The 18,282-nt window shown below is 34.5% G+C and overlaps 1 protein-coding gene and 1 pseudogene across 1 annotated transcript; both read right to left on the bottom strand.

The window, feature by feature from the left end:
- Nucleotides 1-892: 892 nt before the first annotated feature.
- LOC145606619 (putative acyl-activating enzyme 16, chloroplastic) lies at nucleotides 893-11,003 on the bottom strand. Its single transcript, XM_081662426.1, has 18 exons — nucleotides 10,610-11,003; nucleotides 9,109-9,300; nucleotides 8,723-8,837; nucleotides 8,179-8,266; nucleotides 7,507-7,718; nucleotides 6,547-6,665; nucleotides 5,713-5,862; nucleotides 5,527-5,594; nucleotides 4,591-4,696; nucleotides 4,103-4,255; nucleotides 3,390-3,443; nucleotides 3,226-3,306; nucleotides 2,968-3,105; nucleotides 2,182-2,341; nucleotides 1,730-1,809; nucleotides 1,483-1,628; nucleotides 1,348-1,405; nucleotides 893-1,262 (listed from the first exon to the last, which is right to left on the bottom strand). The coding sequence occupies exons 1-18, from the start codon at nucleotides 10,808-10,810 to the stop codon at nucleotides 1,170-1,172; spliced, it is 2,214 nt and encodes a 737-aa protein (XP_081518552.1). The 5' UTR covers nucleotides 10,811-11,003; the 3' UTR covers nucleotides 893-1,169.
- Nucleotides 11,004-12,560: 1,557 nt separating this feature from the next.
- Nucleotides 12,561-14,256, bottom strand: LOC145609509 (putative glucan endo-1,3-beta-glucosidase A6 pseudogene; annotated as a pseudogene).
- Nucleotides 14,257-18,282: the final 4,026 nt, after the last annotated feature.

The raw sequence follows: 18,282 nt of genomic DNA, 5'->3' as shown, positions 1-18,282 counted from the left end.
TAAAAATGTTTTTGGATTTTATTGACTTTTTTTGAAAAGAGTATTGGATCTAAGGAGCTTTATTGAATTATTTTTATTTAGGAGGTGAATATGAACAACCGTTAGAATTGGCCCGTTTTGTGTAATAGCGGCTATACCAATTGGGCATTGACCCACATTGGCCCCATACTACGATCCCACAAAATTTAGTTGGTATCATCTTCGTTTCAGATTAATTGCAACATTAAACTTTTGCATTATTGTATATTTTGTACTCGTATATTCTGATTTTGACTTTACAATGTATATTTTCATAATACTCCGTATCAAATTATTATACTACCAGGTACATTATTACTAGCAGGATTACTAGTAATTACAAAAGCTAATATTCTAATTTGTGTCTTGATATGTGTGTGACTCAATTTGTTGCAATAAATCCAAAATGGAGATAATATGGGTCTAATTTTCTTTTTTTTTTTCTAAAAAAAAAAAAAAATTTACAAATCTCATGCAAATCTTGTTCACACAAATATATGTGGTACTTCATAAAACATTGTTATGACCTTATGGTCCAAGACAGATTCTAGTTTTTGTGTACAAGTATATTGAACTGTTGTATAGTACTATGTTTGCTTGAATGTGATATTACCAATGAAATCTTGCTTGATGTTTTACACTACTAACTCTAGTGTACAACTATGTAATATTGTAAGGCTGGAAAATCGGAAAAACAAATTCATAAGCTCGTTCAAATCTCATTCATCAAGTTTATAAACAGACGTTGTATTAGCGGTAAACAATACACTAAAAAGCTAATATATCCATAAAAACCTCTATCTCGTTCATTAAGTTTATAAACAAACGTTGTATTAGTTGTAAAAAATACACTAAAAGCTCGTTAAAATCTCGATCATCAAGTAAATGAACTGAACAATAATTTGCCACAGCGAGCCACTGACACATTAACAGTTAATTGCCAAAGTAATCCATCATTAACATTTACATGAAGGCAAAAGTGCCAGCTTTTTCATTACAAGATGCATTGGTTTAACACCTTTACAATTATTTTCTATTCACAAACTTTTCAGGCAAAGAATGTTGTAAAGAAGAGAACAATATGGCTGTACGATCAATTGCTACACCTCTGAATCACAGCTAACCTATATGAGCGTATCTCTTTCGTATGTTCACTTGTATAAATTTGCTATTTGATCTCTATATCTATCTGCAACTACATCTCTTCGAATCTTTAAGGTTGGTGTCATCAAACCGCTCTCGATCTGCAATACAATAAAGGAAGTAAAAAGGCACTGAACATGACCATATTACCAACTATATAATTCTATGATGCTAAAAATCACATACCGTGAAGGGCTCATCCACAATTAGAATTGGACCAACTTGAAATGTGCATTCTGAAGTCCTGTAACGTGGAAGAAACTTGCTAAGAACAAGAATGGAAAGACAGTCACAGGTTAAATGTACAATTACAAAACCGACCATTTCCTCAGCTCCTCCCGTAAAAGGCTAGTCAACATTTCTTTCCCTAGTTCACTAGCATCCGCGTCAATAAAAGACAATTTCTTTGCTGCCTGTAAAACCTCTTCTTTGTTCGGAGCAATGATAGCTCCAAGGCGTCGCTGATCCTAAAATGGAAACCAGCCATAGAATTCAGCAAACTAAAACCAGCAAACAACAGCAGAAAAGGGAAAGGAATAGTGGCCTCAGTAAATGTAGAGAGGCCAACCTGGCCGACGACAACAATTTGTTGAATTAGACTACTTCTCATGGCAGCTTCTTCAATCTCTGAAGGCTCAACATTTTCACCTAATCAACATAAAACATCAGCATCAAAATACAGATAGAAGCTTACGACTACACAAATAATAGAGAGAACATGAAAATCAGTTAGCAGGGAGATTCTGATAGAAGGAACTTTCCAATTGTATTAAGAAAGAAATCAATTACAAACAAAATAAAAGTTGAGTTATGGAAATCACAAGTGGCAAATGGGTCAGAGAGGTGGAACTAGATACTAAAGGAAACACATCTTTTTATCACATTGTTCTTGCACTCATTTCACCGTTGACAGCTCAAACTGGAGTATAAGCATCTTTCAGGCATATAATAGCATTTTTGTCAAATGAATCATGCTGGTCATACAAAGTAAAGTAATTGAAAATTGTGGACTTAAGTCACCTGTCGAGAGAACTATAGTATCTTTAGCTCGTCCTTCAAGAACAAGAACACCTCCACAAAGCCGACTTCTCCCTGCTGAATGAGAAGGTGATATCCAGCCTAAATCCCCAGTGTTCAGCCAGCCATCATCATCCATAACTTGCCTCGTAGCAGATGGATTCTGCAAAGATGTCATAGAAAGATTAACCAAATCCCCATATGTGCTGTGATCAATTTATAATGCTAAAGTTATAGAAGTTGCAATAAGTCACTGAGGGGAAAACATCAAGCAACATGCTGGATTTTCATTAGACTAAAAGCCCCAATATAGCATTGTCTACAAGGAATTTTAATAATTTAGTATAAACACACAATCTGAAACTTTCAATGCCTACACCTAGGTCATAATTGTAAAACCAAACTACTTGTTATGTTTCCTACTTGACAGAGACTTGGAAATTATGATAATTATGACATAGAATAAATACAACTCCTGACATCTGAGAAATATAGCCTGAATGTACTTTGTAATATGCTAGTGAATTAGTGGTAAAGGTACATACAACTAAAATATAGAAATCAGCACTCTCATTCTTTTACAATCATGGATGAACTTTTGACCTGCCTAAATAGAAGCCCCTGAAATATGTTTGCAAAAAACTAAGGTCCTTCCCCCACTTACACCATACTTCTCTTTTGTGAGGAAATAAGAAACTGTCAAACATATGTGATTTCAAATTACTTTTATCAAATTAAATTTGAAGACCAAACTTCACTAACAGTTATAGCATGTAACACAATTTATACCTTGAAATAGCCTTTCATCACCTGCGGCCCCCTAACTTTGACAATGCCTTTTGAACCAGGAGATAGCACTTCATTAGTATCAGCATCTACAACTTTAATTTCTGTATGCTTAAGTGGATGACCAACTGACCCTAATACCTTCAAAAGTAAAACAAACCCAAGAGAATACACAATTAACATGTATCAAATGTGGAATTACTGCAAGGGAGATAATAAAAATATACTTAATGAAGAGAGAATATAAATTGAGCTACAAACATTATAGGCCGGTCTTCTAGCGGCGACCACAGGAGAAGCTTCAGTCAGACCATAACCATTCTGCACTATGATTCCGATTGCCTGCAAATGTAGCAAAGTCTTGATACAAGTATATAACAGCATATAATCCGGGATCTACAAAGCTATAAACAGCGAGTATTTACCTCAAAGAACTTGTCAACATACATAGGTAAACTACCACCTCCACTAATGCCCGCCTGCATAGTTCAAAGAAACAAAAAACTATTCGCCTCAGAACTTCATTTGCAAAGTACACTACTTGAAATATTTTTCTAAAACAGCAGAAATCAAATCCATGTAAAAGCAGCTGTTTTGGCCTATTACTTGCGTGCTCTGAGAATGATTTGAAATGATGAATGCTTCAGAATGTTGTAAGATGGAGAATAAAAAACACTACAGGGTACACTACTCAAGGTTAAATAACCATATAAAAATAAGGAAACCAGAGCATATATACATATATATATATATATATATATACTACCTCCGTTTCTTTTTAGTTGACACGTATTCCTTTTTAGGAAGTTTCTTTTTAGTTGACACGTTTCCTTTTTGGGCAAATTTTTTACCTTGCATTTATAAGCTACCCCACTTGCTTTTTCATTCTCTATCACTCTCTCTCCTCTCCTTAATATATGTGCCTAAATCAAACGCGTCAACTAAATGGAAATGGAGGAAGTATATATATATATATATATATATATATATATATATATATATATATATATATATATATATATATATATATATATATATATATATATATATATATATATATATATATATATATATATATAAAATTAAAAAAAAAAAAAAAAAAAAAAAACAATAGAAGTGAAGCAGAAGAGAAAAGTACCTTTGATATCCCAATAGCAGATTTGATTTTACGATACAATAGTATCTTAGCCAAATTATGAATTGGCCACAAAACCGTTGCAGCCACTCTTGCCCACAGCCAGTCAACAAATGCAGTGAGGAAAGACTGTTGCTTCTTAGTTAGATATTTTCCCTACATCAAAAGGTTTCAGAAATCAATGTATAATTAATTATTACTAACACCGAACTGAAAATTGTAATTGATAAATTAAATTTTCATTCTTGTAAGTTGTAAGTTTCAAACTCTGAAGATCATTGTTTAAGATCGGGTTATATGCCTATATGCATATTAATGCTATTTAGTTTCTTAGTCCAGAAAGTAGGCCCTGTTTCATTGCTAATGTATGATCTAATGGTTCATGCTAGTCAGTGATGCCCCTGTAAATATGATTTACATGCACAGCTTTACAAGATATAAATGCAAGGTATACAATAGCAGCAAATGCTCAAATTGCTCAAATTACAAACCTCATAAATCCTCTTAAGCTCCATGTATATCAAACTAATCTTTATGAGTGCATGAGCAATGATTTTACGAACAACAGAGTTTGCAGAAATCTGCTTCTGAATCGCACTGCAAGAAGATTGCAAGCATTTGAAGGATACGCAGAGAGACCCTAGAATTAGTATTGCAAATAATAAATAAAATAGATAGGCAAAACAGCTTATTCAGCAGAAGAAAAAAATATTTTAAAAGTCAATCTTTAGATCATATTGCCAAAGATTATTAAAAAATTACAAAACACTAGCCCTTTTAAGTGCACCGGACGCGGTGAATTTTTAATTTTTACAAAAAACCACACCATTTCTATTTCATCTATTAATCTTCTTTGTATACCCTACAATTTCAACAATTCTCAAATATCATCGTCATTAGGTTTTGATATTTCAATCTCTTTTACTTGCCATTTGATAGCATCATTAAAAAACTGAAAGGGCCAACTGCTGCAATGCTCAGGAAAGCTCTAATTATAAATAATATCATCATGTGCAGGACTTAAATCATTGTACAAGCTTTCAACATCTCTCTATGTCTATATTTGCAGACCAAGGAGCAAAATCTGTTGAAAGCAGCTCTAAAAATTTTAGATTAGCAACTAAAAGAATAATCTCTAATTTCTTTAGAATAATTAGAGTGGACAGAATTGTCACTTATTTACCAAACTAACCAATATAATTAAAAACACGGCTAAAATAGCAGCCAGACACAAGACTTACACTGCAGAAGGCTTTTATGCCACACAAGCTCAGAACAGAGTCCTATGCGGTATGTGCCAGAAATAGAAGCTAAGCTACAGAATCCATATAAGCACAAAATTGCCGTATGGATAATAGTATATTTTGCATGCATGTCAAAAGCAGACCAATTAACATGAATAATCAGTATTCTGTAAGATAACTAACCTGTAGAGTGTTTCATACACTAATGGAACAGAAATCAGGAACTCAGGTTGATAATTTTTCAAATCCTCCTGTTGTCACAAGTAGAACAAAAGGTTCACATTGGAAAGGAAAGGGACACTTCGAATATGTTACATTATTACCAAACTGGCAAAGCAAGTCTAAATAAGATATAATCCAATTGTATACCTTCAAATTTTTCACAGTTGTGTACATTTGCTCTCCCCCACGTGAAAAGATGAAATACTCTGCTGCCCGCTCATAAGCATGCCAGGGAGGCAGCATGCTCAAGAATTTATCTCCAGCTTGAACAGGTGCAATATCCCACAAACTCTTGATCTAAATAATAGGCAAAACAATTGCAGATCACTCAATGCTCAGTATGACCATAGGTTTTTCTTCATTTTTTTTTTGGGATTGGTGGGGGGGGGGGGGGGGGGGGGTGGCGTTGATATATGCATAAATGCAGCTACTCTTAAGGTGAGGTTTGTGAAGGTCAAGTTATACACAATCTATTCTTAAAAGCCTAAACAGTAGAGACTAGTAACAAGGCAATACATACATAAAATCATAAATACATAAAACTATTGTCTAATGATGCATTCAACTGAATATGCAAGCCAACTTTTAATTGCTTAGTGTGACTGGTTATAACTCCAGATACAACCCTTTAAATTAGTCTGGTTTGGATATAGGTGTACCAGATTAACCAAAGTAGACTTGCAATGGCAAGATCTAAACTAAGTATTGTTGTCATTTGTTAAGCAACATTTCAGATGAAACTAGTTAGGTAATTAACATCGCACAGAACAGTTCATTTTTACAATCTGCTTTGTATATATTAACGAATATAAACATATAGCATCAAGTGGAGTAGAAAGCAATTGTTGGAACTTGAAGAGCAAGTGCAATTTGTATAGAAGATTCCAATTCCCAAGTGCCAGAATCTGACCTCCCATGAGGAGAAAACAAAAGAACAGAGGGGATTTGGGAGAAGTCGGAGAAGGGAGGCAGGGACTATACCTGATGCAGAAGATTCCGGTGTGTAATCATTACACCCTTTGGGTTGCCCGTGGTACCACTAGTATACATCAGTGTGGCAACGTCATTGGAGCATATGGGCTCATAATTGAATAGTTTCCCTGAAATCATTTGAATCATGAATCTTGCTTGCTGTTCATTCATCAAAAAGGACATTATAAAAAGCATTTGCAGTATGCCAGGTGCAATTTTGAACTAATAATGCTAAGAAGATTCATTCCAATATGTCTAACAGTGTCAAATAAATATTTTGAAATCCTCTCTGTCCCTTTCATAGTTTCATTTGGTCCGTTGGTCTGTGTCTAGAACACATGCACAAACAGAAGAGGAAGAGGAACAAGCACAGAAGCAAGGAATCTGAACATTCTAATGAGACGAAGCTGCTTTGAAAGATAAGGGAATGACCAATTATGGCAGAAGATAAGAAGCACACATCAAGTTATCATTGAGAACTGCAATCAATAAAGTTCTCATTTTGACGCTAGGGATGTTCCTCTGAAAGGATGGGACTTCATTCAGAGATATTGATAATGGAACTAGGTACACATAATGAAAGAAGCACAGCATCACTTTGAATTTGTTTGTTGAATAATTTCTTAGGATAGAGACACAGAACGTTAAATCAACACATAAAATTAACAGAAGCATTTTTATGGTGCATCCTTGAATTTGTTAAGGCTGTAATAGACCCCAATTTGCTTTAGCAACCTGGATTTTAAGCACTAACATTTTCTCACTTTAGCAGAAGGTTTTAATTCACCAATTTTGTTTTGCTCTAATTAGACTTGGACAAAACATAAACTCAATTATTAGTATAGAATTGATTGTCCTAAAGAGAACAAGCACATAACAAGAAACTTTCCGGTCACAACCCCCTTTCTTTTTTCCCCCTTTCTAATATGCAAAAGTATTTTATAAGTATATGAGAGAATCCCGCCTTACTAGCATCATAAGAATCAGCCAGTTGTTTCCGACTTTCTTTTCCCATTGCTATGATGTCATTATAGTTGTAAACTAAAAGTCTATCAGACTCTCCAACATTCAAGTCTGCTTTCTCTCCCCAAAGCAAAATCACAAATTTCGTTGTTGCCCCGGCAACGAACAAGTCTGCCATTCTATCAAACAACGGAGGAGTATCCACAATGAGTGCAACACTGCAGAGAAATTTATAATTTATCAAGATACCAGACATTACCTAGGAAGAAATGCAGGAGCAAGAAAAGGAGAAACGTATAATTGTTTTATACATGGAGCATAAAACACTTTACACAAACTTAGCAAGAATCTGCTGTCAATTAAGCAACAACTTGTGAAAATTTTGTCTCAACCTGCCCCTCCACAATGCAAACTGTTCAACCATCAACGGTATTCAATAGGAAGAGTTCCATATATTCCTAAATTCTCCACTAGTTTTTACCCTCCCCCCCCCCCCCCCCCTAATTTGATTTTTCGTACTGTGCACTTGTGCAGAGGAAATTTCAGGAACCTTTAGAGTCTAAAATCCACAGAATTGAGTAAGGCAGAAGACAGCTTTTAGATAATTATGTGAAAACCGTGTAAACTAGAAGAAACTGAACCCCGTAACTTTAATTAGGAAATTTGTTTCTTGTTAACCTTTCAGAATGTTTGTATATTTGCAACAGTTCTTCTGTGGATGACCTTGAGCCCCTCACGACATTGATAGCTCCTGTTGCCATAGTTCCTGCACCAAAGATGATACAATATTCCGTGGGTAAGCAAGAGTGATAATTAACATGAGCATGTAAACCGTCCCATTAATTTATCAATCAGCAGAGGCAGGCATGAAGTATAGGAAAGAAAAAACAAGGAGGAGGTGGGTGGGAGGGGGGGAGGGGGATCATCACACAACCACCCAAGATATCAAGCAAAGACTATAGGATACCAGGATGGAGGGAGTAAAATCAGTAGATAGACTTGCAAATTTGAATCTTTTCTCCATAAGGTGATACTTCAATTCCTCGTGAAGACCAAATTATGTTATCCATCTCATTTGAAGTATATAAAATTAGAAATCCAGGGCTATCCAAGAAAGAATTTAGCCAAAGGATATCATGCAACGGTAAGTATAAGCTACAAGAACAGATCACAAGCTGTAAACCAGAGACTCAGAAAAGAATGAGGAACGATGACAACATACCTTGGTCAGCAATTAACCACCGGCATGAATTATCAGCAAAAAGGGCAACCTTTTCATCTGGTTTTACACCAACAACTCTTAAGCCTTCAGAGAAATCCAAAATCTCTTGCTCAAGCTGTGATAAGGACAAACAAACCAACAAGAGTTAAACAATACAAGAAGAGAAAAGCCTCTAACCGAGACCTCAGAAGTTCGAATACACTAAAAAACCTACCCCCCTACAAATCACAACATTAGTATGACTTCATTCTTGTCACATAAATTTTCCAACACAACATATAAAAAATTGAAAAGTATGACTGTCTAATAGCAGTATTGTAAATTTATCGATGAAAAGAGAATTAAAAATCGTTAAAAAGAGTACATGTATACACGTAAGAATTTACCTGCTTATAAGTCAACTCTAAAGGAGGTTCATGGTATGGATCTAACAATGCAATACGATCACCATACTTTTCTGCAGCTGTTCTCCAAATATCAGGAACTGCTTTCCAGTCACTAGAGCCCAACAACACCTTATTGTATAATATCTCATGTTCTAGTAAAGGTGCACACTTCCTATTTTGCAACTCCTCTGTCTGTGATAGAAATTTTTAGAACCAAATGTGTCAGCAGCTTCTCATGCAAGTGACAGCAAGATGTCTGCCTGTCAGTAGCAGAAAATCACTGATCTTAAAATGTCTGCTCAAATTTTATTATTAACTAACATATTGAGGGCTAATGGTACTAAATTAGACATCCCTCATGAAAGAAAACTATCCTGAAACCACCAAATCCCTCTGTAAGTTATATGGCATGGAAGAATATAGACCCTTCCAGTTCAGCAAAGGTCCAAAAGCAAGAAAAAGTCCAATCTAACCTAGGCAACTGATGAGGATGAAGGGCACCTAAGTAGGAAGAGGGTCAAACAAATGACTAAATGTTTTGTTATAGCCCTCACTTCTTCATTCCAAACCGACAACAGGATGCAAGCAATTATCCTATATAGCAGCAGGCAATAACATGATGAGAAACTTTTGTATGCCCCCCACCCCCAGATAAAATAAATAACAAAAATAAAATAAAAAATACTAGTCTGTAAATTGAACATCATTATTGCGAAGGGCAATCTGAAGGAAAATTTTACAAGATCACCATCATCTATCTATCCCCATCACAGATAAGCCAAGCAAGAAACTATCACAAGGACGATCTCAGGATACGAACCTAAATAGCTATGTAATTTCAATATAAAGAAAATAATCTGTCACATTACACTATTGTGACCTACTTAAATTCACCATTTAAGACTGTGCATCAAAGGGATTTGGGATCCTTCAAATTAATTATTGTTACTCTTGCACACTAACTTTCCAAGTTCACACTCCATTATCAATCAATTATCAAAGCTCGCAAGGACCTTATTCGAGCTCAAGTGATAGAGTTCACAACCTAATGGCAAATAAGCTCAATTACAAACCTTCACATTACTTCTCCCCACCCGAATTTGCTTAACAATAATCCTCAGGTACTATAATAACAGTACCTACCATTATTAGACTACCCAAATTGCCAACTCCCACAACAAAAAGGCAACCATTCCCTGTTGCTTGACAAACCCCGAATACTACCTATGCGTGATTTTGTCATGAATTCCCAACTTATACCATTTCGAGAATTGAATTAAATGGTTATACGGTAAAACAACACCAAGAACTAAATCATCTAAACAGAATTCTAATAGAGCCTAATTTCAATTCTACCAATCAACTAAGAAATTCCATAACAAAATAACCAACTAAAAACATGATTATTCAAATTAAAATTCCAAGAACACCAATAACTAAAACTATCAAATACAACCAAATTTTTGCTATAATTTACGAAATCATGAAAAAATTAATATACCTGAGCAGTGTGACAGCAAACACAACCAAGGGTACGGCGAAACGACCCATTTTGTGTCCAAGAACGAAGAGTAAAATTGTTGAACACCCATTTGGAATTACAAGGAATGAAATTAAGGGCAATTTTCCGATGATTAAAAGAGTTTAAAATCAACCCAGAATTCAAAGAGATGTTGGTCATGTTACAGGTAGTATACGCCATTGAAATTGCAGAAGATGATGTTGTAATTGGTGGGTTTGTCACAGAATTTGAAGAGAGAGAAAGAGATGAGTAGTGAAAGAAAGAAGGTAAAAGAGTGTGAAGATTTTGTTACGCCTAATATAATGGAAGAGTGATGATGGTGGGAAAGAAGAGGACAAAGGAGACTTTGACAATGGGAGTGCAACTACTGACTGACTAATTTCTTGAAAATTTCAAGATAATTTGAGTAAGAACATGCTGGACAATTTAAGCATTCCTATAAATTGTCCTATCGGATCAAAACCTGTATGTTACTACATGTCCTTAATACGGAGTAAGAATTAAGGAAATAACCCTCAACTTAACAATTTGGAACTATAATCCTTACAACTATACCACGTAAGCAAGCTTAGCTTGATATTGATGTTTACATTCTTTACTAGTACGAAGTATGACATTTCGTTAATATTGTGGGTCATATTCGATAAAATTGGTTGTTCCGATGGTCAGTAGTTATGAAATTAGAAATATATTGTATCAACTAGTAACTAATAAAGAGTTAAAGTTAAATGTCAAAGTAACTATGTTATTGAATATGTTTGGCACACAGTTCACACTCTAATAGATGAAATAGTAAACTAAATATTGATAATGGTATTTCGTAGGTTAATTTGGTAGTTTTTTTATATTTAGCTATAATCGACATGCTCTTTTCCGAACTAAGGATAATATTTTTCTTCCACACAATCCCACAACGTCATTTTTAGTCTAGTACATACTCGTACTACACTTGCAACTTCCTAAGGAAACTATGCGTTGTTCTCCATTATTTTCATTTATGTTTAGTTATATGTGTAGGGCACTTGTAACCTATTTTCATTTATGTTTGGTTATATGTGTAGGGCACTTGTAACCTTTGTATGTGTTGATAAGTATAATGTTGTTTATTTCAATTGTTAATTGTCATAATGTGCAAAGAAAAGCCTTAAAAGGAATTTAAGTCCGGGTCCATTGTGGGGCCTATTAAATACTTGTAAGTTGTAACTGATAAGATTTGTCATCTTATTGAGTTCAAACTTAATTATCGTATTGTATCAACCACTCTAAATTTGAAAAAAGAAAATATGTATCATGATATCTAAAGAAAGAGAAGTGTAAATTCATTTATTTATTTATTATACGGTAATTTCCCTTCTTATCACAAGAGTGGTGGGGGTGAGGATTGAACCTTGATCACACCGGTGAGATATGAAGGGACTTACCAGTTTACCATCCATCCACTCCTAAATTTATATCCTCAAGTGTAAATTTATTTCTTTTTTATTTTTTTGAGGAAGTGTAAATTTATTTAATTATACTTAATTTAACATCTTCAAATTTAAATTACTCCGTATGATTTAAATCCAATGTACATTGTATATAAGTATTGAATAGATATATTGCTAAATATTCCATGCACTCTTGCATGTCTCATAGAGTCATAGGGTATCATATGAGTTACTTTTATACTCCATTCATATAAAGAGTTTGGTATTAGGTAGAAAATTTTTATTCAAACTCATGTATTACACTGGCTGAATTTACCTTTAACCAATGATCCTAATCTTAACATCACTACTCCCCAAAACTAAAAGGGAAAAAAAATCATAAGCTTTAATCCAATGGATAAACTCTTAAATTTTCCATACTCCTAAAATTACTACAAATCTTTAATTGAATAAATAAGAATTAAGTCCTAATTAATCTCCATTTGCTGCTATGCTGGTGATCTTCAAAGTAAAACACTTGGGAAATGACAAGTACCATGACCTGCACAAGTAAATACAAGTATTAATCATCATGAGGAAAAGGATTGAGCTAAAAAGTCAATACATATAACAAAAAATACTGTATTTCGTCTGTCTCAAAAAGTTTTTCCTGTTTAATTTATACTCCGTAATACACACGATTTAAACGAGTACGAGTATACGGAAAACTCACTTGGGTTACGGGTAGTGAGAGATGCTAGCCCACCAAAGTAACACGGTTCGCCACAATTTTTGTACTTAGCCCAATAAGCACTAAAAGCATAGCTTGCATGCCAAACAACAGAAACAGGCTCATAGCAATGTTTTCCAGGCCCAAGAGCTGATTCACAGGTTCCATTTAATAGGCTACAAGTGTTCCTTAAAGCAGGTCCAAGTTGAGTTGTATTAGCCATTTTGTCTACCACACACCATAACTTACCTTTGTAACTATGGTTGTTAGTGGGCTCTTTTAAGGGCCCAAAAACTGTTTGGTTTCCGCTTAGGTCGATCGGGTAAACGGGTGATCCATCGGGCTTCAAAAGGCCCCAATACCGCTCGGTTTTCGGCCCATCTTTTAGGTTCTCATTGAACAAAGAGAACAAGAATGTGGGTATTATGGTACCGGGTCGAGCCGGTGTACCAACGGGTGGGTCTGCTACAATTTTTTTAATAAGGTTCCTATTGTAGGTTGCTGCATTATATTCATTTGCACCAGGTTGGTCAAGATCACCTTGGTTAGGCCACCCGGTTTCGGCTATAAATATTGGTATGTTTGAAAATCCTAGTTTTGACATAGCAAAATACACCGAGTCTAACATTTGGTCTAGGAGATTTGTATAGGTTAAGTTACTAGTAGGATCAACATAGGTAATGTTTCCCTTAAATAACGTGAAATTTAAATCTATAGTGTCTGGATTAGATGACCAAGGAAAGTATGGATAAACGTCGAGAAAAAAGTAAGAGCCAGTCCTATTAAGGAGTTGTAAGAGAGGTACAATAGTTGTTAATGTATCAATACGAAATGTTCCGTTGGATGGTGGGAAAGTTGAGCCTAAAATGTCCATGGCTAAGGGTGTACCAACCTTAATATTATGTATATCATGGGCATGTAACGTGTTCCTAATGTGTTGCATGGCTAAGACTAGGCTATCCCATTGTTCTATATTATGGTTACTATAGACTTCATTTCCAACCATGATGTACCGGATCATGGTTGTAGGGTAGTACGCGAAGACATTTTCATGAACCCATTGGTTAGCCAGGGTGTCATTGGCCGCGAGTGCAACAATATCCTCATTGGGAACCATGATTGAAACATGAAGATCAGTTCCGGCTAGTAGTTTCAAGGTCTCAGGATCCGCGTCATAGAGCTTGACCATGTTAGCCTTCATGGACTTAATGAGCTCTATGGAGTGAAATGGTGTAGGCAAATTGTTGCCTAGCTTCCCATAATTGACACCAATGCGGTCAATAGGAGTAGAAGTTTGAGCACCTACAAAAAATGAAATAAAACACGTTAAAAATTACAAGTTTATAGGCTACATTAACATAAAAAATGTAGAATTTGTTAAACTCTTTAGTAAAATTAAACTCACTTGAAATAGCAATGATAGTTGTGAAGAACAATATAGCAGCAAGATTATTAGTCATGCTTGTAGCTTGAATCCTCGAAAGGGGCATCGATGATCGATCAATATACGTTCTACTAATATGATTCCAATCAACTATCCTAAGAGACTCATGTAATGATATGATGCATGTTAGGTTATATATAAGGAAAAGATGTAAGTTTATCTAGTTAGAAACTGTTCAACTACAATGTATTTGATCTTTGTTAAATAAGAGGAACTTTAGGTGTGAGAAATAAAGTACCAAAACACAAAAATGGGATTGAAGATGTTTGTTCTTATAATGGCTTTAACTTCTTAAGTTAATATAGTTCTAATAATAATCAATAAATATGATTTCTAAAGTCAAAATATATGATGACATACAAATTGAAACAAACTAGGGTAGGTGGACATATATCCATGTATAAGTGTATGATATTTACCTACCCTTAGTATTATTTACTTAGTTAATGATGACAAGTAGTTTCAAAATTTCAACCACGAAGAAAAAAAGAGTTTACATTACCTTTGTCGTAAGTAACATTTTCTAATTCGGTCCGTTTTAGACATCTCATGTTACATTAATAATTTAAGAAGTATTTTAAAGCTAGTCGTCGAACATGCCCATGATACACTACGACCAAGGAATTTTTCCTAATCCTTTCAAAATGATTCTTGATATGAATATTGCTTGTTTTCTATGGAAACACAATCACACTCCATACTTTCTTCTCCTTCAATATCAAAAGCAACCCATATGTTTAGTGAGTTTACTGTAACTCTTTTGTTTTTATTTAGATTTGAAATGGACAGTTTCACTTGGACTACTTTATGCTTATTACTTGATCCTTCTTAATAATAGTTTACCTAATGCCTAACTTCAACCATTATATCAAAGCTCTAGTAGTTTTACTTACTCATTCTCGAGCCTTAATAATAATTTTTTTAATTGGTTTCCATAATATATTGGTATGATAATATAATTTAGCTAGTCCGTAATTATGTAATGTTTAGTATTGTAAATGATATGAAGTATGTGAGTGTATAAGAGCCAATTACACTCTATTTTGTGGTCTAAAATTATTTAGATATAACGACTTTAAACATTTTTCCCCTAGCCTTAATTAAATTTAAATACTGGCACACACAACTATTTTACAGGTCAACTCGATACATCATTAATATCATTATTACAAAATCAAAAGGTAGAAATTAATATCATTACAAAATGAGCATATGATTTTATTTTTATTTTATTTTTAATTTTTTTTTATTTTTTGACAAAATAAGCCTATAATGTTTGGGTTGATCTGACCACGACTCTTAAGTCTTTGACAAAATTGTCGCCGAAGTAATTTTTTTACCAAATTATCGTGTCAACTGGCCCAAGTAATTCCCTAGCTTAATTTACTCGGCACATGTTCACTTTTAGGGCCTTTTCTCATTGACTGAACTCAGCTAAACTGAATTGAATTGAACTGAACTGAACTGAACTCAGTTGAACTCAACTAAACTAAGCTGAACTAACTAAAATGAATATTTTATAAGAGAAGGAAATTAGGAGCGGAGCTGAACTGAACTGAATTTAGCTGAACTGAACAGAGCTAAACTGAACTGAACTGAATTTCAACGTAAGAGAACAGACTCTTATTCTACCCAATTAACTAGTTTCATGTGAGATTGTTATTTGCTAAGGATATAAAACATTGAAACCCCAATCCCATATATAAGAAAGTATACAAAATTTTGTCTTTCCGACATTCGGATGCTTCCCTCTCATTCAATTGTCATTCCTACTCTTTCCCTCTCTTCTATCTCTTGTCCTTACATCTATCTCAATAATGGTGCCGCCAGTACCATACCCGTATTACTACAAATTAAACTCTGAAGTAGAAATTTGCGCAAAAAAACCTATGTTACGGTGAATTTTTACTACACTTTTCTTCGCGAGTTTCTTGATCCTGAGCAAAGAGCGTTTGATCAAGCATTTCTCGACGGTGTGGGAGATGAACACTCAATATTATATGCCAAAACACTTTTGGAGCCATATTAGTGAACAAGTAAAATATATCAGCTAAGTCAGCCGCATCGATTTTACATGAGGCCGTCCGCATCCAATACCTTATCTTTAAAAAAGAAAAAGTTAAATCTTTTCTTAAAAAAACAATAAAAATTCTCTTTTTCCCTCTCATCTCTCTACTCCTTTCTTCCCCTTCTCATCTCTCTACTTCTCTCTAGTGAAACATTTTACGCACGCTACCTGAAACAAATTTTAGTAAAATCATTTATAGATTAACAAATTACATGAAATTGTATTTATACATTATATTTGATGCATATAAATTAAGTTAGGATAATTTGACTTTTGATACAACAAAAACACCACTATTTGAATTTTGCTACCCATCTAAATTTTTATTTTATTTTACTACTGGCTAAAACCAAAAAGTATAGGTTTTGCTACCACTGAATAGTTTATGTTACTATTTCCGTTTATGGGGCCGACTTATCACTTCCTTTCAGATTCTTCTTTTCTCCCCACAAATCTCCTCATAGCAGCTCCAACCCAAAACCGGCCCCACCATTCTTCTTCTGTTATATTATTTACACGGCTCCAAATTTCATTATGAGTATCAGGATGTATGATTCTATCATGAGTAAAAACCTCAGCCATCATACGCTCAAATCCTTGTTGGGTGACATCCTCAAAAGTTCCTGCAGCTTGTGGAAGTATAAGAAACCATCCCTGGCTTTCAAAGTTGACATAGATAGAGTCAATTTTGCCGGCCATATTGAGTCTACTTCCTAGTATCCCCTTCAAAACCTATACATACAATGTTGGATAATGCCTTATAAAACTTGAGTTATAACTTAAAAGGAAGTACAAAACAATTGTTTTCATACTGGTTGGTATATAGCAGCAACATGTTCCCAGCTGTATGCATTGATAGGATTATTCTGCATACATTAAAACAATGTTGAGATAATGCCTTATAAACTTGAATTTATTTTCTATGGCATTGATAGGATTATTTTGAAAAAGTAAAGATGGTTTATTGATCATGGTGTGTAGAAAGAGGAGGTAGTTTGTCAATAAAGAATGTGATGTTCCTGGGCACACCCGCCATCTGCACTTCAAACACAAATAAAACAAAGAAGGAAGAAAATCACAAAGATCAGTATGGTAACATTAAACTAGCACTTAGGACATATGTCAATATAATCTAGATACTCCTTGGTTATCAATACTATTAAACTTAGGGCCTGTTCTCTTATGTTGAAATTCAGTTCAGTTCAGTTCAGCTCCTAATTTCCTTCTCTTATAAAATATTCATTTCAGTTCAGTTCAGTTCAGTTCAATTCAGTTCAGCTGAGTTCAGTTCAGTTCAGCTCAGTTCAGTTCAGCTGAGTTCAGTTCAGTTCATTTCAGTTCAGCTGAGTTCAGTCAATGAGAACAAGCCCTTAATCTTAAACTTGAAACTAGCCTAGTCATAGAGTTATCATCCGAGAAGCGAAATAATTAAAGATAGATTAAATTCTTTCAGGTTTAATATTTCTAACCACAATATTAAACAATACAAGGAATATCCGTATAAGCCCTCTGATCTTATATGAACAATGTTTTAATATTTCTATAGCTAATCTACGAAGATAAGGTGACTATATTACAAAAGGAGCCTCAGGTAACCAAGCTGTTGAAGGGATGGAAAACTTGAAACTAGCCTAATCACAGAGTCATCATCCAGGAAGGAAGCAGAGAGAGATTAAACTCTTCCAAGTTTGGCTAACACACTGACAAAGGAGCATTGAGCTTCAACAAATCCAATGTTACACAACCAAATATTATTGATGGTAGGTTTTCGGGTGTCCTCACACGAGCATAAATGTCGAGTTCCCTAACTGCTCGGGCTAAGGGAAAAGTTAACCAGGCATTCAAGCACATAGGTTCCATATTAGGAAAACAACCTCGATTGCAACTTGAAGACGGATATCTAATCTCACAGTGACCCCATAATGAAGTCTAAAAGTAGTTATATATTCTGAGATTGAGATGCTTTCAATACATTATCAACATACATTTCAAAAACATGGTAAG

This window comes from Chenopodium album, chromosome 23, assembly GCF_948465745.1.
Source record: "Chenopodium album chromosome 23, dcCheAlbu1.1, whole genome shotgun sequence".
Taxonomy (NCBI): Eukaryota; Viridiplantae; Streptophyta; class Magnoliopsida; order Caryophyllales; family Amaranthaceae; genus Chenopodium; species Chenopodium album.
Note: the sequence above shows the minus strand (reverse complement) of the source record. Positions and strands in the feature narration are given on the sequence as shown.

Bases quoted from the DNA above. Each gene is read 5' to 3' on its own strand.
- LOC145606619 (XM_081662426.1), bottom strand. From the start codon at position 10,810: ATGGCGTATACTACCTGTAACATGACCAACATCTCTTTGAATTCTGGG. The intron at 7,719-8,178 runs GTTAACAAGAAA...ATTTCTCTGCAG, and splicing joins ATATACAAACATTCTGAAAG to TGTTGCACTCATTGTGGATA. The intron at 4,256-4,590 runs GTTTGTAATTTG...CTTTTGATGTAG, and splicing joins AGCTTAAGAGGATTTATGAG to GGAAAATATCTAACTAAGAA.